General features: G+C 59.1%; 1 protein-coding gene across 1 annotated transcript; it reads right to left on the bottom strand.

The window, feature by feature from the left end:
• Window positions 1-1854: 1854 nt before the first annotated feature.
• Window positions 1855-25185, bottom strand: ADGRD2 (adhesion G protein-coupled receptor D2). Its single transcript, XM_058434977.1, has 25 exons — window positions 25126-25185; window positions 24201-24331; window positions 23934-24026; window positions 23483-23546; window positions 22915-23127; window positions 21963-22604; window positions 21533-21631; window positions 21063-21148; window positions 20509-20793; window positions 18899-19010; window positions 18024-18158; window positions 17394-17517; window positions 16914-17019; window positions 13801-13956; window positions 12502-12605; window positions 12135-12237; window positions 11668-11821; window positions 10983-11116; window positions 10791-10906; window positions 9754-9874; window positions 4937-4978; window positions 4808-4852; window positions 4015-4073; window positions 3721-3751; window positions 1855-2153 (listed from the first exon to the last, which is right to left on the bottom strand). The coding sequence occupies exons 3-24, from the start codon at window positions 23967-23969 to the stop codon at window positions 3739-3741; spliced, it is 2949 nt and encodes a 982-aa protein (XP_058290960.1). The 5' UTR covers window positions 23970-24026; window positions 24201-24331; window positions 25126-25185; the 3' UTR covers window positions 1855-2153; window positions 3721-3738.
• Between the last annotated feature and the right edge of the window lie 1908 nt (window positions 25186-27093).

Raw genomic sequence — 27093 nt, 5'->3', positions numbered from 1 at the left:
AATGTGTCCCCTCTAGGGTGATGTAGCCCTAGGCACACAGCTTGGCAGTGGCTTTTATGCAAAGAAAAAGGTGTCCCTCTTCTTGGCACCTGCAGATGCCCTAGTTCCTGCCCTGGGCAATGTCCAGTCTTGTAGGCGGAGACTATCTTAAACCAGACTGTAGTCTGATGCGATACTTCCTATGACTGAGACAGACAAGATGAGGAAGTGATTGACCCTGCTCCTGGGAGAGATGGGGGGTCTGGGGAACAGGAAGACTTTGTAGCAGAGGTGTCATCCCAATTGGGTTTTGAAGGATGCCCAGGAGTTCACCAGCTAGATAGGAGCTGGGGACAGTTCAGGCAGAGGGAACAGTGTGAGCAGAAGGATGGAGGGGTATCAGCGGCTGTGTTTGGGGACCCAGGAGAAGTTACTCTGGCTGGAGAGTAAAGAGAGGGTGTGTATAGGGGACAAGAGGGATATGGAATGGAGGGAGGTGGGGGATGGGAAAGGACTCCTTGGTCCCACCTTTGTCCCCTCCCCCACAGCCCATATGATGGGTTTTTGAGGAGACAGGAGCCCGTTGAAGGTGAGGATGCTGAGATGTAGGTGGTCGGGGGGCCACCAAGTGCCCTGCCTGCCTCCTTACTGCCCCTTCAGGGTTCCACCCCTCCTGTCCCTGCAGGATAGAGTGCCGCACTTGGCCCAGCGTTCCCAGCACAGGGCAGGGGCTCTGCTGGCTCCACGGAGCCGTGCTGTCTTCTCTCTGGACTGCCTCCCCAGCCTGGCGCCTTCAAGGCCTTGAACCTCCTCTGGGCCACAGGCTCTGGCCCCCACGGCCCCAAACATCTGTCTCGGGCCACAGCTGACACTTTCTGAGTGCTTGCTGAGGGCTGCGCCAGGAACCAAGTGCAGGACTGCGCGGACCCCTCGCATGACCCACTGGGTGAGTATGATGTCCCCCATTCGACAGAAGACGGATGGGGCATCGAGAGGCTACACAGCCATCCTCGGCAAGAAGCACCTGGGCCCTGTACCTGTGTGGGTGGGGCCAACACCCTGAACAGATTTTGTCCCAGACTCAACCCAGGCAGGGTCCAGTGTGGAAGCTGGAGGCCCCTGGGAGCTGTGCGTGCCTCACTGGGTCTTGGCTGCTTCTCACCCAGCCCTGCCCCACCTCTTGGGAGCTGCTTGGAGGTCCTGGCTATGTCGTGTCACCTGTCACCTGGCCCCAGCAGGATGTGAGCCAGGCTGGCATCCGCAGGACAGTGTTGGCTGCCTGGGTGCCCCCACTCCCAGCGCCTGGGCCCTCATTTCCCTGCCGCCAGCCTTGGGGTCCACCCTGGCACCAGGCCTCGTGCAGAGCCCTCACATCCTTGCTCTCCTCCCTGCCCCGAAACCCATTCTACCGAGAAGAAACCAAGATTTAGAATGACCTTGTCCACAGCCACACAACTGTGGCAGCAGGTCCTGGTCCCATGGTGTGACTTGGAGGTGTCCAGACTCACAACTTACCTGTGAGCTGTCTGCCTGGGTGGCCCCCACTCACACAAACTGTCACCCCTGCCCCCTGTGCTACAGGGCCTGGGAGACCCCAGGCCTGAGTGGTATGAGCCTGTGTCCTCCTCTGCACAGCAGGAGTGATGGCGGCTCAGGAATGCGGTGAGGACCCACAACTCTAAGGTTGTAAAGGGCTCAGCACCGTCCAGGGATACAGCAAGCGCTCATAAATGCTGGCTGCGCCTACCCTGATGACGGCTGAGGCCCTGGAGTCCCAAAGCCAAGTGGCAGCTTCTCTGGCTTCCTCCCTCCTCCCAGAGGGCCTGGCGTCCCCTCCCTCTGCCCAGGCCAGGACGACTCCCAGAGGACAGGAGAGCCCAACAGTCCTATTTATTACCAGACACCGCAGAGCCCGTTGGAACTTCGGAGCATGGGGGAAGGAGCAGAGCACAGATAGGCAAAGACTGGGGGAAAGAGCCTGGGACCCGGTGGGCTAGGGGAACAGGGGGCTGAGGCCCACACTCCTTTAGGGAAAGCCAGAGGCTGAGGCCACGGGAGCTGGGGCCGCTGTTGGCGCTCAAAGACTCCCGCTGCGCCGTTCTGGGGTCTGGGGTCCCAGCAGAGCTGAGCTGGGCAGGGTTTGGCGATGAGTTTCCCAGCCACTCTCTAGAAACCTGGTGGGAAAGTGCGCCCTTGGGGCTGGGCTGGCAGAGGATCCTGGTGGAGAACCCGGGGATGGATGGGCTCTGGGAACTGAGGCTTGGGGAGACCCTGGCCAGTCCTCGGGTGGGTCTCAGTTGCTCCATCCTCGGAACATCCGCATGCCCCGAGGGCTCCGCGGCCTTTCAGGAGGGGCGGTGGCGGCCCCGCGAAGGACACAGCCCGGCAGCCCCCGCTGCCCCGCGATTCCAGCTCCGGCCGCTGAGCGGCCCGCGGGGTGGGGTCGGGGCTGGAAGCGGGGGCGTCCGGAGAGCCGGGCCGGGTGGAGGGTCCGGAGGGTGGGGCCCAGGTGGAAGCTGCTCTGTTGCTACGAGCGGCCCTAGCAACGCACCCATTCAGCGGAGACAAAGGCGCCGTCACTTGAGCGCAGAGGCGCCGCCGCTCTCTTGTTCCTGCAGCCGCGGCGCCCGCGGGTGGGGGCGGGGCAGGTGGGGGAGGGGCGCTGGCCCCGGGGGGCGCCTGTGCGGGCCTGTGGGGGGCACTTCCACCCCATTCTGCAGAAAGGGAAGCTGAGACTCCCCGGGACCGAGATACCAGCCGGGGACGGGGACTGGTCGGGGCCTGGGATCCCGCGACCCGGGTTCACGTGGCCCTAAGTTTACACCCGCGTGGCTACTGCTGTGCCGGGAGTCCCCTATCCGCGCCAGTGGGGGCCTGGCTCTGGCTCTGTGCGGGCTCTGGCTAGCGGCTGCGCCTTTCTGTGCCTCAACTTCCTCATCTGCGCAATGGGTAGAGAAAGGCACCTCCACCTCCCCCTCTCTGAATCAGAATCAGTGGGTGCCTGGGCTGAGCACTGAGCCTGTCCCTGGGAGGGGCCTGGTGAGCAGGGCTCTTGCCTTCGCTGGAAACAGTCACCTGGGAGAGGCTGGGGCGTGTGGGTTTCAGATGGAAGGAGTGCCCCCTCAGGGAGGCGGCCAGCGGGCAGGGTCCCCATGGCTCCCCTGGGCCTGGCTGAGCTCCGCAGGCTTCAGTCCTCTCCCTGAGCTGGGCCTGGGGTGTCCTCACGAGCCTCCCACAGTACCGCCCCTGCCACTGCTCAGCCCCCGTCGTGTCCCCATCAGCTGTCCGGCTGGTGACCCGCAGCCTTGGAGGAAAGCACTTCTCCCTCAGTGGGTTTGGAAGGCTCTGGATCCTAGGGCATCAGGCCGGGGCCTTCAGAGGGTGAGGGGGGGTGCTGGGCTTAGGGGGCAGAAAGAGGGGGAGGACAGAGGAAGGCAGGCTGTGCTCCTTGGCAGCGCCCCCCTGGGCAGAGAGAGGGAGGCAGGCTGTGCTCCTTGGCAGCGCCCACTCAGAATAGGGTTCCACGACCTACTCTCTAACGAAACTCTCCCAAGGGGTACTGCCTGGTCCCCGCCAGGCCCCCAATGCTCCCAGGGGACCTGTGGAGTGAGGGGAGGGCCTCTGCAATTGCGGGAGGTTGGGTGTATTAATTTCAAATCACTTCCTTCCTGGTACAGGGGGTCTTAGCGGGTGTCCAGGCCCAAAAAGGAAAAAGGGGACCCCATGAGGTGGGGACTGTACCTGAAGCTTTGAACGCTGTCAGTTCCACAGCCTGAGGACAGAGGGGCTGTCACGGGGGTGGCCCCCACTCCTTCTGCTGCCCCTTGCCCTGGAGGCCCTTGGCTATAGCGGCCTCTGCCAGCTTTTGGCCAGCAGCTCCCCCTCCCTGGGCCCTTCAGCCCAGGAACAGAGAAACAGATCCCCGGGAAGCCCCCACCCCAGCCCTGCCCAGGCCCTGTGGCTTCCCGACCTTGCCTGCTGGCTTTGCCAGCCCCCTGGCAGAGCCCTGTGCGGCCCACCCTGTCCCAGCCTCACCTGTCTCTCCGGGTTTGCAATGCAGGAGAAGGCTGAGGGGGTTCTAGGGCCACAGGTCCCTAGTGAGGAAAATGCAAATTTTTGAGAGAGGAAGGCAGGAAGCCCTTTCTCTGCTCCCCCATCCTGGGAGTGGCGCCCTCAGGATCAAATACGCTGAGAATCCAAGGTTTACCTCACAGATTAGTAATGAGGCCCAGAGAGGGAAGGGAACTTGCCCAGGGGCACACAGGAGGTGGCTGGGAGCTAGGATTGGAACCCCTGGCGTGGCCTCGAAGTCATTCAACCCACACCCTGCCTCAGAGCCCCAACCCCATTTACTCACCGTCTCCGGGAGTCCCCCAAACCCTTCTGCATGGAGCCCCAGAGAAGGTCACCCTGGACAAGCCCCATGTGTGGGCCAGGCCCCAGGAGCCCGGGTTTCCTGGCAGTGGGGAATGAGTGACAGGACATTGCTCAAGCCGCAGGGCTGCAGTTTCCTGGGCCCTGGTTTCCTTTTTTCAGATGGGCTAAAAGGACCTGCTCTCGTCCTCCCGGCTCTGCCTGAGTGCTGGGGAAACTGAGGCAGTGGGCGGAACTCCCACCTGGGTGTTGCGAGTACCTCTGAGAGCCACGTGTCTCTGGGGTGGAGCCAAGGCTATGGGGCTCCCTCGGGCTGCCTCCCAGGGACCTGGGGGCCTCAGGCTGGTCCCCCAGCTGGCCGGGCTGGCACGGGACTGAAAGGAGAGGATGTGGGGGCTGGGACCTGGCTCTGGGGGCCTCCCGCCCCCACCCACACTCCCAGTGCCCCGAGCACCTCGGCCACCTTCTTCTCGGCCATCCTCTGCAGGGCGCTCCGCACCTGGGGGAATGCTTGGAGGTCAGGCCAGGGACCCTCCCTACCCCCTTGGGCCCCCCTCCCTGCAGCCAGGACCCCCAGACTCACCTCCTCATTGCAGGCAGCATAAACCAGGAAGATGTACAGCCCCTGAGGACAGACCCAGCGAGTGCCTCAGCCCGGAGCCCCCTACCCCATCTCCCACAGCCTGGCCTTGCCTGGGGTCCCGGCGCCCCCCAGTGGCAGAGACACTCGCAGAGATACCCAGAGACAGGCTGATGGGCACGAAGTCGGCCCTGCCCTCGTGCCCGTCTGCGGAGGGGTAGCTGTGGCATTTAGCAGGCCAGAGGACCAGAAGGGGCTTTGCCCAGTGCAACCCCAGCCTTCAGCCTCTGCTCACCAGGCAGCCTTTCTGACTCCAGTCCTCTGTGCCCCACCCTGGGCCTGTCCCATCCTCACCGCCTCACCATGCTGTGCAGTGGGGTTGGGAGGGGCACACCTTCTTGAGGCTCCGAGGCCAAGTCAGGTCCTGGGACAACAGCCCTGTGAGTGCCTTCTCACTGTGCCTCTAGCTGAGTGGCCTTCACCTCCCTGAGCCTCTTTCTCTTCATCTGGAAAGGGGAGATGAAGCTGGGACTTGGCTTCTGAGGGGATGGGAGGTGCTGCCTGTGAGGGACTCACACAGTGGCTGGGGCAGAGCTGGCTCCCTCTCCCCACACCGTGGGACCAAGAGGGCCTCACCACCTTCCCTGCACCATCACATTTGGGCTCTCACTTGACCCCCACAGCAGGTCTGTGGCGGGGGTGGATTCATTCTCCCCATTTGATGGAGAGGGACCAGGAGCTGGGCGTGGGGGGCAGAGGAATGGGTCCTAAGCTCCAGTGTGGCCCAGCACTGAGGCTGTCCTGGGATCCCTCCTAAGGCAGTGTCACAGGCAGCTGCTTCTGTGCTGCGGCCCAGGCGGGAGGACACAGGTGGGGGCCTGGAATTCCTTGGGGCCTTCCAGCCTCCCAGGGCTGAAAGCTGGAGCCCAAGAGCCTGACTGGTCCCCCTGGTGCCCAGGCACCAACTGAGATGATACCACCACCCCCATTCTCCAAGACAGACACCAAAGCCTCCCAGGTCCCCAGGCCCAGCCTGATCTTTCTCTGTAGCCTCTGAACTGCCGTCTCCATCCCATTTCCTTCTACCCACTCCTCACCACCCAAAGGCATCTTTCCAAATGCCAACCCAAGAACACCAGCACCTGCCTGACGCCCTGCATGGCTCCCAACTACCCCTGGGACAAAACCTGAGCTCTTTTTTTTCTTTTTCTTTTTTCTTTTGAGACAGGGTTTTCACTCTTCTTGCCCAGGCTGGAGTGCAACGGCACAATTTCGGCTCACTGCAACCTCCACCTCCTGGGTTCAAGCGATTCTCCTGCCTCGGCCTCCCAAGTAGCTGGGACTACAGGCACGTGCCACCACACCCAGCTAATTTTTTTTGTATTTAGTAGAGACGGGGTTTCACCATGTTGGTCAAGCTGGTCTCGAACTCCTGACCTCAGGTAATCCACCCGCCTCAACCTCCCAAAATACTGGGATTACAGGTGTGAGCCACCGCACCCAGCCAAGTCTGAGCTCCTTACAACAGCTTTGAGGACCCCTCTCTGTCTGCCCCCAACACTCCCTCCTGCCCCATTTCTCGCCAGCCTTACCCCTCATGTCTCCCCACCATTTGACCCCACCATGCCCCCCTCCCCTGGCTTAAAACATTCTTTTCCCCCTCTCCATAAACAGCCATCAGGTCTTGGCCGAGAGTGACCCTCTCCAGGTGGCCCATTCTGCCTCCGATGAGTTGTTCCTCTGTCCCCACACTGCCTTGATCAAGGTCCCTTGTCTCTCGGCCTCAGTCATGACACACTGTGGTTGTGTGGCTTTGATGTCTGTCTCTCCCTCAGGCTGAGAATGTCACAGAATTCTTTGGCCCTGGGCATCTCCATGCCCCCTAGCGTGCAGGCCAGCCCTGGCACGGGGAGGTGCTAGGGGAGTGCGTGTTCAACAACTGAACAAAACGAATGAGCTCACACTCGTGGGGCTCCTAGCACGTGCCAGGGATTGTGCGTAGCTTTGGCAAATGTTACATCAGTCGAACTCCACGATGTTCCCATGAGGAGGGTGGGAATCTGATCCCCTTCAGTTAGATGTAGAAACAGAGGCCTGGTGCCACTTCTCCAGGCCTCACAACAAGGCTCTGTCTGCCAGGGCAAGTGGGAGCGACGGCTGGTTATAGAAGTGACGCTTTGCTCTCCCTCGACACAACCCGGTACAGGGGCCAGAAGGACACACCTTAGTCCCAGAGAGTGAATGAGGTTGGGCAGAGTCTCATCCCTGAGTCCCAGGCCTCCTCCCTGGTCACTTGGTCACCCTCCTAAGAGTGGGATGTACCTAGCTTATGCCCAAGAATGATGGAGAGAGAGAGGGACTGGGATGGAGGTGGAGTGTGAGGGGAAGACACGGAGAGACCTTGGTGGATACAGAGAGACAGGGAGAGACCAAAGGAGCGGTGAAGGGAAAGGCCGGGCCTGGGGAGAGGGACTGACTGAGAGAACAGGGCTCTGAGCCTAAGAGGGTCATGTGACTGTCAGCGGTGGGGCCCAGATCCCAATCCTGCCTTTTGAGCTCCTGCCTAAGGCAGCCTCTCCTTGCCTTCACCGGGTGACCGTCCCAAGGGTAACCTGAGGCTGCCTTAGGCAGAGACAAGAGAGTGTCATGCACAGGGAGATGGAGAGGCAGAGATAAAAAGACTGGTGTCAGAGGGCTGGGCGCGGTGGCTCATGCCTGTAATCCCAGCACTTTGGGAGGCCGAGGCGGGAGGATCACTTGAGGTTAGGAGTTCAAGACCAGCCTGGGCAACCTGGTGAGACCCCCGTCTCCACTAAAAATACGAAAATCATCCGGGCGTGGTGGCGGGTGCCTGTAATCCCAGCTACTCAGGAGGTTGAGGTAGGAGAATCGCTTGAACCCGGGAGTCAGAGGTTGCAGTGAGCCGAGATCGTGCCACTGCACTCCAGCCTGGGCGACGGAACGAGACTTCATCTCCGAAAAAAAAAAAAACAAACCCAAAACAAACAAACAAATCGGTGTCAGAGAGACTGAGGAGAGAAGGGGAGAAACATGAAGACAGGCCCAGGAAGAGCCAGGTGGGGTCAGTGCCAGAAAAAACATCCACAGCCAGAGGGTGAGAAGGGCACAGAGAGAGGGGGACAGTGACAGAGGGGGAGCCTGAGAGACAGAACCAGAGAAGATTCAGAGACCAAGATTGGGACAGAGAGAGAGGAAAGAATGAGAACTGAAGGGAGGGATCTGAGACGGTGCGATGGTGGCATTGCCCCATGGCTGACGGTGGCATTGCCCCACGGCTGTGTCTCTGCCTACCTGAGGGGCACGGGTGAGGACGGAGAGCATCAGGGATCCAACCCCCCATGATGTGGAGAGGGGCACCTGGCAAAGAGCTGGAGGAATCGCCATGGCAACAAGATGCCACCGCCTGCCCCACCGTGTGACAGGTGGAGAAGCCTCACCAGGGGCCCAGCTAGACTGAACCCAGCCATGAAGCCCTGGGGGCGTGGGGCTTGGAAGAGGGCTCCCTGCCTCGTCCCCTAGATGAACACTTCATTTCTTCGTCGTGGCCATGGTCTGCCTGCTCTCCAAGAGCACCTCCACAAATACAGGGGCTTTTTGCTGCCTCATTTGCTGCTGCGGCCTGGCACCTGGCACAGTGCCTGGCACACACTGGGCGAGCTATGAAAATCACATGGATGAATGAGTAACCGGGTCCAAGCATGCTCCCAGGGACCAGCCAGGGCTCATCTGCGGTCATAGCTGGATGCCCTGTGGCTGAGAACACAGACTCTGGAGTGATGCCCCCACTGCTGCTGCCTCCTGAGGGGCCTTGGGCATGTGACCTGATGAGGTCTCAGTTTCCCCGCTGACAAGGCTTGTTGGGAGATAAAAAAATAGGAGCCTGGCCTGGGGCGCAGAGGGAGCACCCAGGCACTGTGAGTGGCTGTTACCACTTTGGCTCTCCTTCTTCAAGGAAAAGATGGAGGGTCCCCAGCTTGGAGGGCTCATGGACCCTAGGTGGAGTTTGCACCTGACTTCCTGAGCCTGGTGCAGTCCAGCCTGGGCCCTCGCTCATCCACGTTTTGGCCCTGAGAGGGACCCGGGCTGGGCAGGCAGGGAGCAGGAAGTGCAGGTGACAGGGAGATGTGCCTGGGGGGATGGTCCAGGGAGGTTGAGGGAAAGGGAGGGGCCAGGAAGGGTCTCGGTGGGCCTTCCTGACTCCCAGCACCCAGCCCCCTGGTTGTCACTTCTGTTAATGTTCTGGTCCCCCACAGACCTGCCAATCCCCTGAGAGGGACCTAGTTGGCCTCCTCCCTGTGGTTCCAGGACACAGGCCCCGAGAGACCCGGGAAGCCCGGGCCCTTTCCTGTGGCCTCATGAACTGGCCTCCTCACCAAACCCTCCTCTAAACGGCTATCCCAGCAGGCCGCAGACCCCAAGCGGGAGGTGACTGATGCCCTGCGTTCCCTCCCCAGCTTCCTGGCAAGAACTAAGTGGCTCTGGCACCAGCCAAGGGGCTGGAATTTCTGCCGGACCCTGAGTGTCCAAGCACAGTGAGCCTTAACACCCTCTTTCTGGGCCTCAGCCTCCCCAGCTGGCAGAGGGGCCCCATGAGCCTCCTGCACGAACCGCTGGTTGATTGGCGGTTGCCTGTTCCCACTCCCACCCTCAAAACCCTTTCTTAGATAGGATGTCCCAGTTGCTGTTGAATGTCTCCCATGATGGAGAGCTCACCCCCCCAGGCCCTGACACCCCAGTCATCCCCTGTGAGCTTTCATGCACGTCAGGGCCTAGTCCCAGAAGGTTGGGGCTGGAGGTACCTGGAAGGAGTTGAGGCCCACGGCAGCGTAGGCCCAGGCGGGGCGCAGGTGCACCAGGATGCCCACCAGCCAGGTCGGGCCCAGGACGGGCAGCAGGACCAGCACGGGCTTCACCGTGGCCCTGTAGGAGGGCAGGCAGGGCTGACGGGGGTTGGGAGGCCTGGGGAGCTCCCCGCAGGGTTCCAGGGAGAGCAGCACCTGTAAGTGCCTGGAGCGGGGTGGGAGCTGAGGACCGGGACCATGGCTCAGCAGCACTTAGAGGGAGCCAGAACCTTTGACTGGACTTTGTTGCCCCCCACCCTCAGAGACAGAGGTGGCATGAAGCAGGGTAGGGGCACTTGGGAGATGGGGCCCCGACCCGCAGCCTGGCTGGAAGGAATGGGGTGGTAGCCGTCCAGAGCGGGAGCTGAGGCCTGAGCAGTGGGACCAGCAGGGATGGGGTCAGAAGGACTCCCTTCTCCCTCTCCAAGGGCCCTGGGGTTCCCTGGCTTTTCAGGGACCCCCCCGAGCTTGGGCTGCCTTGTGCTTGGTGGAGGATGGGTGGGGAAGGGGAAAGCCAGCAAGGAGGCAGGGCTGGGAAGGAAGGCCAGCGGGGTCCCCCTCTCTCGCAGAGTGTGACCCCAGAGGGTGATGGGGGTCTTTAGCAGGAACAGGGACCCCGGTCCTTACCCTGAACCTGAACTTCTGGGGCTAACCCTGATTTGAGGGTCTCCCCTACTTTGTCTCCTACAGGCTATCAGTACCTTCTGCAGACAGTGCACCCCTCGAACAGTGGCCGGTGTCCACAGCTCCCTCACACAGATCAGTGACCATCCCCACATGTGACACGCATGGGTGCATGTTGACATGCCCGAGCATGTGTGACACATATGCAGGGGCACGTGTGTACCCACATACTCAATAGAGACTTGGGCACGGCCACACGGCCACGCTCCGGACACAGACTCGCACGTGCTCTCGCCCAGTGAGCCTCACGCCTGGCGCCGCCTGACTCTGCACTCCCTGCTTCCTCCTGGCCCCCCGTTCTGGGGCCTCACCATATCTGGGTCCAGATCTGCTGCTGCAGGCAGGGCTGTGGGCTCAACATGCGGGCACGGCGACGGGCACTGGACACGGTGATCATCACCACACGGGCCAGGATGCAGGTGTTGGCCTGGAGACCTGGGGTCAGTGGGCGAGAGGACTTCCCCGTCCCCAACATGCCCCTCCCCTGCAGGACCCCAGCTCACAGTCAGCACGAAGAGCGCAGGCCCCACGAAGGCCCAGATGGCATACGTGTGCACGTTGAGCCAGCAATGTCCGGGGGCCACGTAGTCATGGGGGAGCATGGCCAGGGTGACCGCCACAATGCCCACAGGCATGCCTAGGGTAGAGGGAGAAGGGGGCCTCAAGGCCGGGTCACCTGCTTTTTGCTCTCCAGGACCCAGGACCCGCCCCCCAAGACGCAGCTGTCCCCTACTGGAGGTTGTACTGGGGGCACTGGAGAGGTCCAGGGAGCAGGGCTGGGGGCCCTGATACTGTTAGGGTGGCATTAGAGCCACAGTAGTTTGGGAGTGGGGAGAGCTGAGGCTGCTTTGGAGGCTACAGCTGAGTGTTTCCCGAGATGGAGGCTGGGCAACTGGCTGGCTACAGATTTGGGGAGATAGCACTGCGGATGGAGAGGGGAGGCTGTGAAGTGGAGAAGGATTATGAGGAATGAGGATGGGTAAATTGGAGGTTAATAGAACTGAGGAAATTGAGGTCATGTCAGAGATGGGGCTGGCTGGGTGGTGCTGGGTGCTGGGTGATGCTAAATGCCGGATGCTGAGTGGTGCTGGGTGCGGAGTGCTGGGCGTGGGGCCACGTTAGATGGCAGGGTTGGCCGTGCAAGGTACAGCTGAGGAGAAGAGAGTGCGGGCGCAGAGCAGGCCTCACCCCAGCCTGTGGCGTGGTAGAGCCACATGCCTGGGCCCGGGTGCATGCTCACAGCTACCACCTTCCTCCACAGCAGCAGCCCCTCCACCAGCATCCAGGAGAACGCCACCAGAAAGAGGAAGTGCATTGCGGCTGTGACAGCCACACATGCCACCTGTGGGAGGGTGGGGATCCTCAACCAGGTCCGAGGTCAGACGCAGGTGTAGGCCGGCCCCACGGCCCCATGCCCAGCCCAGCCTTGCCAACCCAAAGAAGTGTCAGTGGGTGAGGCCTCTGGGCAGCAGCCTGGGCCCTGCTCCACCATTCGGGGCCTTTCCTCCCGGGGCCCTTCTCCTCCCCGGGCCCTGCTCCTCCCTAGGGAAGTGGGGCCACGTGAAAATGGTGGGGGGCAGGGGGTCACCCTAGAAAAGCCCACAGGCACTTTCCCAGGCTTCCCCGGGCTTCCAGCGCACCCACTGGCTGCCCACCTCATTGGCCTTGGCCCACTCGCTGGTCATGAGGAAGCCCTCGGCAGAGGCCAGGGAGAAGGTGAGGTTCTTGCGGACTGTGGTTCGCTCTGACTTGGGGACCCTGGAGAGGACAGAGGAGTCAGTTAACAAGAACACCACTGCCGGTCCCCACACCCCACAGCGCTCTGTCCTGCCCGATCCCCTGTGCCTGGGCAGATGGGGGGAAAGAGAGCAGCTCCACAGGGGACCCAGCACATCCTAAGGAGAGGCTCAGACCGAGGTTCTGCTGGGACCAAGGATGGACACCCGACCGATGGGGACATGGAGGCCTGAGTGAGGTGGGGAGGGCCCAGGCCGCCAGGCTACAGTGGTGAACTCTCCTCACCCGGCCACCAGGAAGAGCAAGAAGGTGGTGGTGAGGGCGCAGAAGGACACGCCACAGCCCACAAATGAGAGAGTCCTCAGCAGCGACTCCTCCTCAGGGCCTCTCTGTGTGGAGGGACAGAGAAACCCCCCTGGCACCACCCAGACCCGACCCAGACCAGACCTCGCCCCGCCTGGTGACTCTAAGGCCCCCCACGCCGCATTCGCCTCTGCAGTGCAGCAGCAGCCAGCAGGACCCAGGCCTGCACACAGTAAGCATTTAATAAGCAGGCGTGAGCATGTCCTACTCTCCTGCTGGCTCTCCCTAGACTGACCCCAACTGGCCCAGATTCCACCGACTGGACAGCTACTAAGAGCGCTGACCGACATGCCCACGGGGAGGGATCCCGGGGACCATGGAGTATCATCAGAATGGGGCTGCGGATGGATTGTTCATGATGTGGAAAAGTGTCCACGCTCTGACTTTTTTTTTGCTTTGAGACAGTCTCACTCTGTCACCCAGGTTGGAGTGCAAGTGGCGACATCTCAGCTCACAGCTCACTGCAACCTGCGCCTCCTGGGTTCAAGTGATTCGTGTGCCTCAGCCTCCCGAGTAGCTGGAACCACAGGCACGGGCCACCATGCCCGGCTAATTTTTGTATTTTTAGTAGAGATGGGGTTTCACTATGTTGGCCAGGCTAGTCTCCAGCTCCTGACCTCAAATGATCCGCCTGCCTTGGCCTCCCAAAGTGGTTGGATTACAGGTGGGAGCCACTGTGCCTGGCCTGACTTTACAGGAAAAATGCATTTGGTAACATGTTTTTGCAGTGTGCCCCTCAACACGCCAGGTGACCCCTGGGGTCAAAACTCTTAGCGTTTTCCCCCAACAATTTTTTTTACAATTTATTATTTACTCATTTATTTTTAGACAGGGTTTTGCTCTATCACCCAGGCTGAAGTGCAGTGGTGTGATCTTGGCTCACCACAGCCTCAACTTCCTGGGCTCAAGCAATCCTCCTGCCTCAGCCTCCTGAGTAGTTGGGACTATACGCGCAAGCCACCACACCTGGCTAATTTTTGCATTTTTTGTAGAGACGGGGTTTCGCCATGCTGCTCAGGCTGGTCTTGAACTCCTGGGCTCAAGCGATCGGCCGCCCAAAGTGATGGGACAACAGGCATGAACTACTGAGCCCAGCCCCGTCCGCAACAATCTATGAAAGCTGGCATCCCTCAGAGGCTTCTTGTTGCTACCTATTGGCTCTTCTCTTCACCTCCAGGTAAGAACCCCCCTCCTGACACCCCCCTCCCACCGTGCACTCACCTGTACTTCATAGATTTGCAGCAGGATGGCAAAGCTGGTGCTGTGGTTGCAGAAGCAGGCGGTGGAGTCCGCGTACAGGGCAGCCACGGAGCAGCCCGTGGTGGCCCAGGCACCCCCTGTATATGGGCTTGGGGGATGGGGAGGGAACAGGGGGCTCTTGAGATAAGGTGGACAAGGGGGTGAGGGGCTAGGAGCAAGCAGGGGAAAGGCTGTCCCCAAGCCTGGGGCCCGTCACTGCCCTGCCTCTAACCAGCTACGTGACCTTGGCGAGTCACCGCCCCTTCCTGGGTCTCAGTTTTTCACCTATAAAATGTGCTTGACCTTCTTAGGATGGTAGGAGGGCAGGGCTGATCCCAGTGATTGCCATTTATCAACTTAATGAATTACTGAGCCACTGGGACCAAGGTTCCCTACCTCAGCTAAAGATCCAGGGCAGGGAGCCAGGATAATCCCTGGAGCCTGCTCTGCTCCTTCAAGAGTCCAAGGGCCCTGACCTCAGATAGATCAAGTTCAACACCGTTTGACGGATGAGTCTCTTCCTAGGCACCTCACAGAGTGAGTGCTTCCTCCTTCACATACTCCTATGACAGGGAGCTCACTACCCCCTGGGTAACACATCCTCCTCCCGCAGCTTGTCCTAGAGCTGGGAGGAGCCTGGAGTCACCCCGAGAGGCAGATGGTGAACAGAGGTCAAAACTATGTGTAAATCTTGCCTCATCCCCAAGCACAGTGGACATATTTTTAAAAAAAAAATCATCTTAAAGGCTGGGTTCGGTGGCTCACACCTGTAATCCTAGCACTTTGGGAGGCTGAGGTGGGTGGATCACCCGAGGTCAGGAGTTCGAGACCAGCTTGGCCATCATGGCAAAACCCTGTCTCTACTAAAAATACAAAAATTAGTTGGGCGTGATGGCGGGCTCCTGTAATCCCAGCTACTCGGGAGGCTGAGGCAGGAGAATCGCTTGAACCTGGGAGATGGAGGTTGTATTGAGCCGAGATTGCGCTACTGCATTCCAGCCTAGGCGACAGAGCAAAACTCCATCTCAAAAAAAAAAAACAAAAAAACAAAAACCTGGAAATAGAAACTCACCTGATACTGTAGTTCCAGAAAGCACAGACAGGCTCCACCAGCTTATGACGGAAGGTCTGGAGGCAGGAGACAGGGACAGGGCAGGTGCATGAGCGTGGATTGAGGGGCACGGGGCAGGTGTGAGTGTGGATGGGAAAGGAGAGAGACCAGGAGGATGGAGGGACGCCGAGGAGTCTGCATTTTAGGGTCCAGGGGGTTGCCCACCATGTGTCGTGGATGAAGGGGCAGAGGGGAGGCAGAGGGAGGAGAGTGCAGGCTCTCATTCCAGCATGGTGTGGAAGGTGGAAAAACTGGGAATGAGCTAAGCCTCCATCACCGGGGAGCAGTTAAGCAACTGCGCCTCTCCTCTCCTTGGGACACTGTCTCTGGTAAGATGAACACACAGGCCTCTGGCTACTGATGTGGTAAGATCTCCGTGATACTTTGTTCAGTAAAGGAAGAATTCACAATATTGGGCATGATATAAGCCCAATTTATGTGAAAAATTAAGGTCTGCATACTTGTGAAAACACACACGCACGTACACACACAGCACGTGTGGGAGCAAACACGCAGTGAACCTAACAGTGGTTAGGTCTGGGTTTGAATGTGTTATGATGAATGTGTTAGTTCTTTTGTAATTAAACAATGACAAAAATATAGATTTTATAACATGTCATTAAGCAGTGAAGACACATCAGGTGGCCAGCGGTACGAGCCCAGTCTAGGTAGGGAAGGTAGCCTGAGCATGGGACTTGGGCCATCTGTCCTGACTGGGGAGGGTGATGGTGATGACACCTCCCTTTGTGTCTTGCCAAGCACTTTCATGTCCTTTATTGTAGCTGATCTTCATAGCAACCTAAGAGACAGCTATAAATTCATGCAATTTCAGATGAGGAAACTGAGGCTCAGAGAGGAGGGTTAACCTGCTCAAGATTACGCAGCGCCATGCTTTGCATGGCTCCGCTGAAAGAGCAAGGGCTTTCATTTTGCAAAAGGAAAGAAATATATATATAGTGTTATGTGCCCAGAAAACAGCTTAAGTAAAATGCACCAAAATGTTCATACCGGTTATCTCTGAGTAATACAATTTTGTCTTTATCCTTTTCTATATTTTCTGAATGTGTCACAATGAGTAACACATCACTTTTATTTATTTTTATTTTAACGTATTTTAAATTATTAATATATAAATATAATCTCAAAAATTCATCCTTTAGAATATTAAACAAGGCTGGGCATGGTGGCTCACTTTGGGAGGCTGAGGCAGGAGGATCACTTGGGCCCAGGAGTTTGAGGCCAGCCTGGACAACAAAGTGAGACCAGCCTGGACAACCTCCGCCTCCTGGGTTCGAGCGGTTCTCCTGTCTCAGCCTCCCCAGTAGCTGGGACTACAGGTGTGCACCACCATGCCTGGCTAACTTTTATGTATTTTTAGTAGAGATGGGGTTTCGCCATGTTGGCCAGGCTGATTTCAAACTCCTGACCTCAAGTGATCCGCCCGCCTCGGCCTCCCAAAGTGCTAGGATTACAGGCATGAGCCACTGTGCCCAGACCTAAAAAACTTTTAAAGTAGTCCCCTACTGATGGACATCTAGGTTATTTTTATTTGTATGAAGCACATTCATATGGGAAGGCCTCTGTACACACACTGCAGTGAGTGAATGAATGAATTCACTGCACATGCTGCAGTGAATGACTCCATGGGAACTAACAGGTTTTCAAGTTATGCAGACATAGAATGAAATCCCAGCTCTGCCACTTACAAGCTGGGGCCAATCACATCAGCCTTCCCAAGCTTTGGATGAAATGCGAAGTTGGAGGATTAAATGAATGCTGCGTATCTGTGGCACCTGCCATAAGGTGACCCTGCAGTCAATCGCTTCCCTTCCCATTCCCTTGAGGACAATGGAGGTGGCTTGCAGGTGCATTTTGTGTGCATTATTAGGCCTTGGTTGTCCAATGAATAAATACTGGGGGTTGGGGGAACTGAACCAGGACACGTGCACCAGGACAGCTGCTTCCCAGAAGTGCCACCCAGTACCTGGGCCTGGTGCTGCAGATGAAAGGTCACAGCCATGTTGACCTCTCCAGTGACGGCCCACACTTCAGAGGAGATGATGGCTGACCCCAAGTGGGTGCTTAGGAACCTGTGGGAAGGATGGGAGCTTTCAAGGGTGGCTGTGGAGGAGGGATGGTGCCTGGCTGGGGCACGTCACCCAGGCCCCTACGGTGGAGGTGGCAGCCTCTGTGTCCAAAGAGATATCAGGAATTGTGGCACCGGTTCAGTCTTGCCTTAGGGACTTGCTGGTAACTTGGGTAAATCCCAGCACAGAAGCCAAAACCCCGGACAGGAGTTGAGCCATGTTCACCTCCGGCAGGTGCAGAAGTGTGTGTTGGGCAGGGGTGGGAAAGGGTGGGCCCTGGGCTGCTAAGGACACATGCGCCCACCAGAAGGTGGGCTCTGGCCTTCCCTGGGGAGGGGACACAGGCCCTCACAGCCCTCCAGGTGGCGCCTACTCACCTCTGCACCCTGTTTGCCTTCTCTGAGCTGTCAGGGGCCTGGGGCTCTAGGTCCGGTCCCTCTAGGGTGTGCTGGAAGACTCTGGAGGTGAACCAGCTGTGGATCACGGTGACTCTAGAGAGGCCTGGCTGAGAGGAAGGGGCACCAAGGCACCACCCGGTGGCTGGACAAGCACCACCAGTTGGCCCCGAGGATGATGCCCTCCCCACTCTACGGATAGGGAAACTGAGGCTCAGAGAGGTTAAATGACTTCCCTAAGATCACACAGCTAAGAAGTGGAAGAGCCAAAATTCCAAGCAGCCACAGTCCATGTGCTTAACCTCACAACTCCAAGGCCCTTTGCCCCTTGCCCTAATCCCCCACCCCTGCATGGCATCAAGCGTAGGGGGTCTTCCTCCACCACTCACTCCCGAGGGAAGATGTGTGTCGTTCTGTGGAGGAGAGTAAGTGAACACCACTATGTGGTGGGTGCTTTTAACCTCATAAGCCACAAGGCGAGTAGTAATGTGCCCATTTTACAGACGAGGAAACTGAGGATCTGAAAGATGAGTAGCACAGCTGGCAACGGTTAGAGCTGAGGTTTGACCCAGAACACAACAGGGCTCTGGACACCCCCTCATCCTCACCCACCTTTCCCGAGGAGTCGCCTCACTTCACTCGCAGGAATGTGGATATGGCCGGGCCCCTGTGGACGCCCACCAGGCATTGTGAATAAGCAGCCCCTGGTGCTGGCCTCCCTCAAGCGTAAGCTCTGCACTTCCAGGCCTGGGGGTAAACGGGGCTGGGTTGCTGGACCTTGGAGTGAGGTCTTTCTGCTGAGCAGGCCCAGCTAGCAGGGTCTGGATTCCTCTCTTCCTGCCATAGGCCTAGGAGGCCACCATTCCTGCTCAGAGAGGTTCAGCAACTTGCCCAAGGCAGATCTGACTTTTCCAATTCCAGGGAAAGGGGGTCACTGAGAAGGGGGGGCGGTCACCACGAGGCAGGACCTGAATATTGATGAGTCACCAGAAACTGGTGGGTACCCGAAGGGCACGTGTTTGTACCTGAAGCTTCACCACAGGTGCACCCCCATTCAGGCTACAAACATTCACAGAGTGTGTACTTGGGCTTGGCCCCGGGATGCAGAGACGGGCTCAGAAACAGCCTTACCACTCAAGGAGTGTCCCGTGGAGGGAGATAATTCCATTATGTAATTACCAGAAATGCAATGAAAGACATGTTCAAGGTTCTGGGCTAACAGAGGCGGGAGGAACTGTCTCTCAGAGGAGGAGAGCGCTAACACAGGAAGGCTTCCTAGAAGGAGTGATGCCCACACAGGGTTCTGAAGGATGTATAGGTGTTTGCTAGGAGATTAAGGGAGAGAGGGCATTCTGGATGCAGGGCACAGCATGGGCAAATGCAGGAAACAGAATAGAGTGTCTGTGGAAGTGCAGACAGCTCCCAGTCACCAGGGCTGAGGAGGGAGGTCTGAGTCCAGCCGTGCGGGCGGGTGGGTGCAGGCTCACCAGCATGGCGGTGCTGGATGTGCATTCGGGGCCGCTCTGAGGTCGTTGTGGTGCTCAGCAGGGGTGCCAGGCGCTGCACACTCGCCACCAGGGCCATAGGCCCACCGACCACCTGGGAGGACGCTGCGTCTCAGCTCCCTGTCTCACTCTGCACCCCACTGCCGCCTGTCCTGAGTGCTGGGATGAATGCTCCATGATCTGGGAGGTGGTCCTGCCCTCTCCAGACCCTCCATGGCTCTTTAAGGACTCCAGGATCAAGTCCTGGGTCCTCAGGTTGACATTTGAAGCCCTGCCTGCCCCAGCCTCCTTCGACCTATCCAATTCTGTCTCCCAAGCCACCCCATCCTCCTGTTTGCCAACCAGGGCACACTCCGAAGGCTGGGCCATGCCTACCCCTTTGCTGTGGCTCAGTGCTAGACCCGTAATGGGTGCTCAACACTGAGATTCCAGAAGGAAAGCCATGGGTGAGGGGTGGTGAGAGCAGGGGAGGGAGGAGAGGAACCTGCATTCACGGGGCACCTACTCTGTGCTGAGCAAGTCACACTGTTCATCCCTAACGCCTCTCCGTTGCCTTAGCAAGGCTGGTGTGATCATCCCCATTCCCCAGGGAAGAAAACTGAGCTTCAGTCTGGCTTTCCCCAGTCTACCGCAGTGCCTCGGATCCCTAATCAACTATGGGCTTGCACACTTCCCAGGATGGGGAGCTCACTACCCATGGTGAATCATTCCATAGAACCAGCCTCCTGTGTTATGCCGTCTTCCCCCACCCCCATGTCCTAGTCCCAGTTCTGTCCTCTGAGGCCCACAGGGGGACCAAGTTTGCTCCTTCAACCCCAGATAATTTGCAGGCGCTGTTCATGATTCTTGTTCCCTCCCTGCTCTAGGCTCATCACTCCCAGGCCGACAGCCACTTCCGCCAGGACAAGGTTTCCAACAGCCTCTCCATCTGGATAGCACCTCTCATGTTGTCCAGAGTGTCTGGGCTGTTTAGTCAGACAAGGTGGACTGTCCACTTTGCGTAGATCCCCCACTTAAGGTGGTCAGCAGGTTCTTGGAGGTGGGGGAGGCTCTTACTGACTGGTGGCTCTTAATCACTTCATTTAACTACAGAAGCTATTGTTAAAGTGCAATTTTTTTTTTTTTTTTTTGAGACAGAGTCTCACTCTGTCACCCAGGCTGGAGTGCAGTGGTGTCATCTCGGCTCACTGCAACTTCCGCCCCCTGGGTTTGAGCGATTCTCCTGCCTCAGCCTCTCAAGTAGCTGGGATTACAGACGCCCGCTACCAGGCCTGGCTAATTTTGTATTTTCAGTAGAGATAGGGTTTCACCATGTTGGCCAAGCTTGTCTCGAACTCCTGACTTCAAGTGATCCACCCGCCTCGACCTCCCAAAGTGCTGGGATTACAGGCGTGAGCCACCGTGTCCAGCCTCAAGTGCAATTGTTTGTGGAAGTTCAACTTATCAAACAGACAAAAGAGAAGCTTCTCTGGATAGACACAGAGATGGAGCCCAGAGCCAGGTGCTGACTCCCCCACAGCTACACAACCAGCTGGTGGCTAGGCTGGAACCACAGCCGAGGCCTCTGCCCCACCCAGCCCTGCCAGCCTCACCTCATGGATGGACAGCCATGTGTCAGCCACCTGCTCCTCCAGGACCAGGCTGGCCACAGATACAACGCCTTGGCTCAGCTGCTCCCAGGGGCCTGTCAACAACAGCTCTGGGTCCCCAGCCCCGAGGGCCACCACCCTCTTCAGGAAGCGCACAACAGCCAGCAGTGCGGCCGGCCCCAGCAGAGCCATTTCCATCGCCAGGACATGCTCCAGAAGGCCCAGGAAGCTGGAGGCCTCCGCTGGGGACAGGGCTGCATGGGCTTCAGAGAGGGGGTCCGGGAGGAGCTGTGGGCAGAGGAGCCACTGACTCCGGGTCTGGTTGTTATGAGGGGATCCCCCCAAGGGCCACGCTTGGGCTTTGCCAGGGTCTTCTTGGTGGGCACCCATTAAACTTGTCACGAGCCCCCAACTCTCAGGGGCTACAGAATAGAGAGCCTGAATGGCCTTAATTCCTGCAGACATACCAGGTGGGTGTCCTTTACCCGGGAGGAAACCGAGGTGTAGTGAGGTGACCCATGGAGCCCCCAGGCTCTCCAGCCCGAGAGAGAGCTCACCACAATGTCCTTGGCCAAGGCATTCACTCGGCTGATAACATCCTGGCCAGGCCATGACTGGGCATCCTGCAGCTGCCGATAGGTCTCTGCAAAGGAGTGGATGCCAGGCTGGGCCCCGGGCAATACCCCTGCCCAGAGGTACCAGCCTGTTCAGTGACCTCCACCCAGCATGTGCTGCCCAGGGAAGGAAGAGCACCTTGATGGCTGTGTGTCCAGAGTCTTACACAGTGTTCTAGATGGGGAAACTGAGGCACAGCATGGCAAAAGAGCTTGCCCAAGGTCACACAATTTGGATTCACCCTCAGGTCCGCCTGGACCCACTGCTCTGTGGCCTAGACTCCATGGAGACCTTGAAGCTCTGAGATTATTCTGAATTCCCAGGCTTTGCCAACAGCTCACCCCCTCTCAGTCTACTCCGGTCCACACTGGCTTTCCCTTCAGCAGAGCCCAGGGGCACAGCCAGGGCGCACCTGTCCGGTAGCAGCAGAGGAAGGGCTGCGGCTCCAGGCAGAGCTCAGAGTCCTCACTGCGAGGTCCCGGGTTCCACGTAGGGCACTCCTCTGAGGGCACTGGCAGGGGCGGGGGAGCTGTCAGGGCTCCCTAGGTGTCCTGCGCACCCTGGAGAGCCAGGACGCACGGCCCCGGGGTTAGGTGGCAATGTGAAACCTGAGAGAGGGACACTGTGGCCAGCTCGGGGTGGGGGTAAGGGAGCCGGGGGACGAGCGCAGACCCCCAGGCTGCTGGGACCAGGTTTATGCTGGAGCTTGCAGGCACTGCGGCCTGGAGAGGGCGTGGCCCAGAGCTAGGCGTGGCTTGGTTGGCAAGGGGTGGGTCGAGTTCCAGGGTCGGAAGGGAAGGATTCGGGGCCATGGGGTGGGGCCGGGGCGGGGCGGGTCGTACTGGGGCAGAGAAGGCGCACCCACACCGTGGGCAGCAGCGAGGGTGCGACGTCCAGGGCGCCCGGGTCCCAGCGGAAGAGCAGGCCCTCTGGGGGCGGCGCGCAGGCCCGTGCCCGGTGCAGCTGAGCGGGGCTCAGCGCCCGCGCCCACAGGTGGAAGTCGGTGAGGTTGCCGCTGAAGGCGTCACGCGCCGAGAAGCCACCGCCCAGAGAGTCCTGATCCTGGCCCAGCACCAGGATGCCGCCGGACGGCACCGGGTGGCCGGCGCCCAGCCCCCGCGCCCCAGCGCGCCTCCTCCCGTCGGAGAACAGCGCCCAGCGCCCGCCCCGCTGCTCCCACGTGGCGCACACATGGTGCCAGCGGCCGTCGGCGCGGAAGGCTGCGAGGAAGGGCGCGTGGTGCCCACGCACCACCAGCGCAGCCCGCACGTCGCCCCCCGGCTCGGCAAAGGCGCGCAGCTGCAGCGCGTTGGGCAGCGCGGGCGCAGCAACGGAGAAGAGCGCTGCGGGGCCGGGCGAGGCACAGTCCCACTGCACGTGAGTACACGCGGTCAGCGCTGCCAGCTCAGGCAGAGGGCTCCGCAGCCGCGCCGCCCGGTCAGCCGTCCTCTCGCCGAACACCAGCACGGCGGTGGTGCGCGCACCTGCAGGGACACGTGGGCTACGACCTCAGTTTCCTCACCTGTGCACATGGTCCTGCCCTGCCCTTTGGCTCAGCGGCGGGGTTCTTCCAGGCTTTGGGGTGCCCCCTACCTCGGGAAGGAAGAAATGGCGGCTAGCGTTCCCCTGCCCAAGAGTCAAGCCCCGGTGTCCAGTCCAGGGCGAGGGAACCTGGAGATGCAATGGGATCTTACTCCCAGCTCATTCTGCAAACATTGTCACTGTGGGCTCCTATCTCTGAAGGTCACCAGAGCCTCTGCCCCTTGCTCCCATTTCCCAGGGGCCCACACTCACGCCTCTGCGGCGGTCTCCGCAGAGGGGCCTCTCTTTGGCCCACCCAGACCGGATCGCGCAGCCGTGAAGCAAGAATCCCACCAGGGGGCTGCAGTGCCAAGTGGCCAAACTGCTGCTCGCAGGACTCTTGGGCCTGCCACCAGCTCAGTCGCTGTCCAGAGAACTTGCACACCCCACCTGCAGTCTCCACCACCTCGCCGGGGACCACGGGGGCTAAAAACGATAAGAGAGACGGTGGGGGGTGCATTTTGTGGGCATCTGACTCTTCCAGGGCTGGGCGGAGCCAAGGACGCTGGGCTTGGAGTCATTCGGGCTGGGTGGGGCTGAACCCGGCCATGTCTATCGCCCGCTGAGTCCTGTCCTCTTGCAGAGCTCTTTTCGTCATCTGCACAATGGCAGGAATGAGATGGAAACCAGTGAAGCGTTCCTCGCAGGGCCTGGTATGGTGGGGGTGGAACTAAATGTTACTCTTCCCCTCCTTTGCATTCTAGGCCGGTGCACCCCTTGGATCACAGACTTGCTTAGCTGGGGGATGGGGACCCTCCCTGGGGGGATCCCTCATACCAACCTGGGGCCCAAGGGTTCCTTGATTCACCTGGGGAGTTGGAGGGGGTTCCAGAGAGACTCCTGATCTGGGAGAGAAGAAGACAAGTGGGGGCTGGGGCAACCCTCCCCGCACACTCGCAGTTATTGAATGCCTACTCTGGGGGTGGGTAGGAGGGGGCATTCAGTGGAAGCTGCAGACTCTGCAGTCAGACCTGGATTCAAATCCCACCATTCAGAGTGTGATCTCGGGAGGGCCCTTCGCTGCCCTGAGCCTTTTCCCTGTGTAAGGAGTAAACAGGCTGATGAGTAAGAGGGGTCGCCCTTAGTGACTGCTTTTATTCCATCTGTGCCAGGGCTTATCTTGGATAACCTTTGCAGTAATCTTATGAGGTAAGGATGGCCACTTGGAACCCTTGAAGCTGTGAGTCCCCTTGACCTCCTCCCAGCCACCGCCCTCCCAGAGGTGAAGGTACCAGGAGGCAGAGGAAACAGTAGCACCATGGTGCCATCCTGGATCCAACAGAGCAGGAGACAGACAGGAGGGGTCACAGGCAGGCCAACGTGGACTGAGGAAAAAAAAGTCACAGGAAAGCAGCTGGGCATCCTGCCTTGCTTCCCCCTTGGACTTCTGCAGGGTCCCTTTGCCCTTTGTTTGGCTCCCAGACCCCACTCAGCTGGGAACCAACCAGTGGGCTGGACGCCCAGGATGTCGTGGCCCACCTACTAGGGACGACATTTACTTGCACAAAAGATGGTCTCCAGGAGCCCCTTCAGGACCGAAGCAGGGAAACACTGTCGCCCTGGAGAGCTGGGAGAGGGGGAGGCAGCAGCAGTCGCTGGCCAGAGAGGGGCGAAACAGAGCTCAGGGTCGCTGCAGGGGGTGGGAGAAGGTCAGGGCCAGGTGGGCTTTGTGTTCCTTGGGATTCTCCGCCAAGGTTCTGCTTCGTCAGGCCTCTGCCGAGTTCCCTGGCCTCACCTGTCCACCGCTGCTCGGTGCAGCCACCTTTCCCCTGCTCCCCAAGGTGCGTCCATTTCTGAGTTTCCCTTCTCCAGACCTGTGACCATGCCATCCCTCCTGCCTGGACTGCCTCCCAGTCTCTCAGTAGTACCTCCTCCAGGTTCAGCTTGCGGTTCCCGCTGGTGGGTGTGCTACAGCCAGACGCTGTGCTCAGCGGGGATACCCTAACCCTGGGTGATCTGGGGTCACTCCCGTCAACCTGGGGGGCTCTGCAGGCAGGGAAGAGCCTCCTGGGTCTCTGCTCCAGCCCTGGCTTTACACAAATGTGCCTGAGAAAACACGGTGTCCTGACACCCGGCCTCCTGCCACCTGGTGACGGCATCTGAGCCATCACCAGTGATCATTCACCCCTTTTCCCTCTTCCAGACAGCACGAAAATCCAACACGCCCCTCACCCAAGGACTCGGAGGCTCCCGCGTTTTGGAGTCTGAAAAGCACTCCCTCGTTCACGTCTGCCTGGATTCGCGCCCTCAAGCCCCCTGGCGCCCACTTTTCTTGCTCTCCAAACACTCGTTGCGGCCCCAGAGGGAGATGCGAAGTTTGCCCGCCACTGCGCGTCCCTCCTTCGCGAGGCGCCAATGGGCCTGAGTCAGGGGCCTCCCCTTCACCCGCTGGTCCCTCCCCTGTTCCCAGCTCCAGTTCCTCACCCGCTATGCCAGGCCTGGCGCCTGTGGCTGTTCACCGTCTGCGAGGCATCTGCGGGGACTGAAGTCGGGGAGGCAGCGGCGGGCTCTGGCACTTACCAGGAGACCCCGCCCCTCGGCCCAGGAGACCCCGCCCCTCGGTCACGCCCCTTTCCGCTCCCCACCCCGCCCTCTTGGGCCCCCCACCCTGTCCAGCCAGACAGATACCTGCCTCCAGGTGGGTGGGAGGAGACCTTCAGTCCCTCGCCCCGGGCCTGTTGTCACTACCTCCCCCAAACACACTGGTTAAAGTCACCCGATTAGAGGGGCCACCTGTGAGACTTGGATCCAAAGCAAACTAGTGGAAGCTGAAGGGTCTTTGGGCTTCCCAGGCCCCTCGGAGGCCGGGATGGTCGGGGAGGAGGAAGCGCTCAGTGCCTGGCCTACTGCCTGCCCTGCACCGGCTCCCTAGAGGACGCTTCTCCCGTACCTTCCACCTGCTGCGAGGAAGGGCTGGGGGCAGGCGTACCCATTTGCCAGAGGAGAACTGAAAGCTCTCACCCCGGGTTAGGCCAGTGGCCAGAGGCAGAGCCGGGCCTTGAACCTGGCTTTCTGGATCTTCATCCAGGCCATTCTAAAGGTACTGCAGGGATGGCAGAGAGGGCCTGTCTGGGGGAAGGGAATAGGGGCAGAGCCAGGGCCAGGGCTGCAGAGGGAGGCTGAGGGGTTGGGGGGATGCAGAGGCAAAGATCTCCCATGGAAGTGTGGAGTAGGGACTGTGGGCATACCTTCCTGGCCTCAGTAGCAGGGATGCCTGGTTAGGAGGGAGGTTAGACTGAATGACCCTAGGGCCCAGGCTTTGGGGGCAGATAGATCCATCCAAGTTCATCCAAGTTCATGTTGACTCTGACCTAAGGCATGACACCTAACTTCTCCAAGCCAGTTTCCTCATCTGTAATGTGTGGATGATAAATAGTGCATAACTCATAGAGTTGCTGTGAGATTTAAGTGACTTTGACTTAACATGTACCAAGCCCGTAGCTAATACATGGTGCCCGGCAGGCAGTCCACTTAGCATTCTTGTCAAAACTCACTTAAAAGGTAGCCTGCCAGGCCGGGTGCAATGGCTCATGCCTGTCGTCATAGCACTTTGGGAGGCTGAGATGGGAGGATAGTTTGAGGCCAGGAGTTTGAGACCAACCTGGGCAACACTGAGAGACCCTGCTCTGTCTCTATAAAAATGTAAGAATTAGCTGGGTGTGGTGGTGCACACCGGGAGTCCCAGCTACTTGGGAGGCTGCAGTGTGAGGATCGCTTGAGCCTGGAAGGTTGAGAATGCAGTGAGCCATGACTGTCGCACTGCATTCCAGCCTGGGTGACAGAGTGACACTCTGTTCTCCCCCCTAAAAAAAGCCTGCTGGCAACAATTTTTATTTTATTTTTATTATATATATATGTAAGAGAGACAGGGTCTTGCTCTTGTGATGGTTTATTTTAAGAAGAAGGAGGGGAATCAATATATATCAAAGGAAGATATATTGGTGTTCCATGTGCTATTCTTTCAGCTTTTCTCTGGGTTTGATAATTTTCAAATTAAAAATTGGGAGACAAGTGGCCTCTGCCTGGGTCAGAGCTCGGAGCATTTCCCAGGTTCCTGGTCCAGCAAAACGTGGGCAGGACTTGGTTCCCTCCTGTTTGCAACCCGCCCACTTCCCACTCAATCCCAGTTTCCAGAGCCAGTGAGAAGTGCGGGAAGGAGAGGCCCAAGATGAAGCCTTGCTCTGCTTGGCCCTGGCTGGGCCTTCCCACACTTGCACCATCTCACTCAAGGCAGGGATTCTTAGGAGCCCATTTTACGCATGTGCAAACTGAGCCCAGAGAGGATAAAGGACTGGCCCAAGGTCACGAAGCAAGGAAGGGGTGGGCTGCAGGTCAGCCTCTGAATGCCAACGCTACCAGTCTCCTTGTGTACCTTCTGGCCCTCCTCACCGT

This window comes from Hylobates moloch, unplaced genomic scaffold, assembly GCF_009828535.3.
Source record: "Hylobates moloch isolate HMO894 unplaced genomic scaffold, HMol_V3 SCAFFOLD_175, whole genome shotgun sequence".
Lineage (NCBI taxonomy): Eukaryota > Metazoa > Chordata > Mammalia > Primates > Hylobatidae > Hylobates > Hylobates moloch.
The sequence above is the reverse complement of the archived record's forward strand: the minus strand, read 5'-3'. Positions and strand labels throughout refer to the sequence as shown.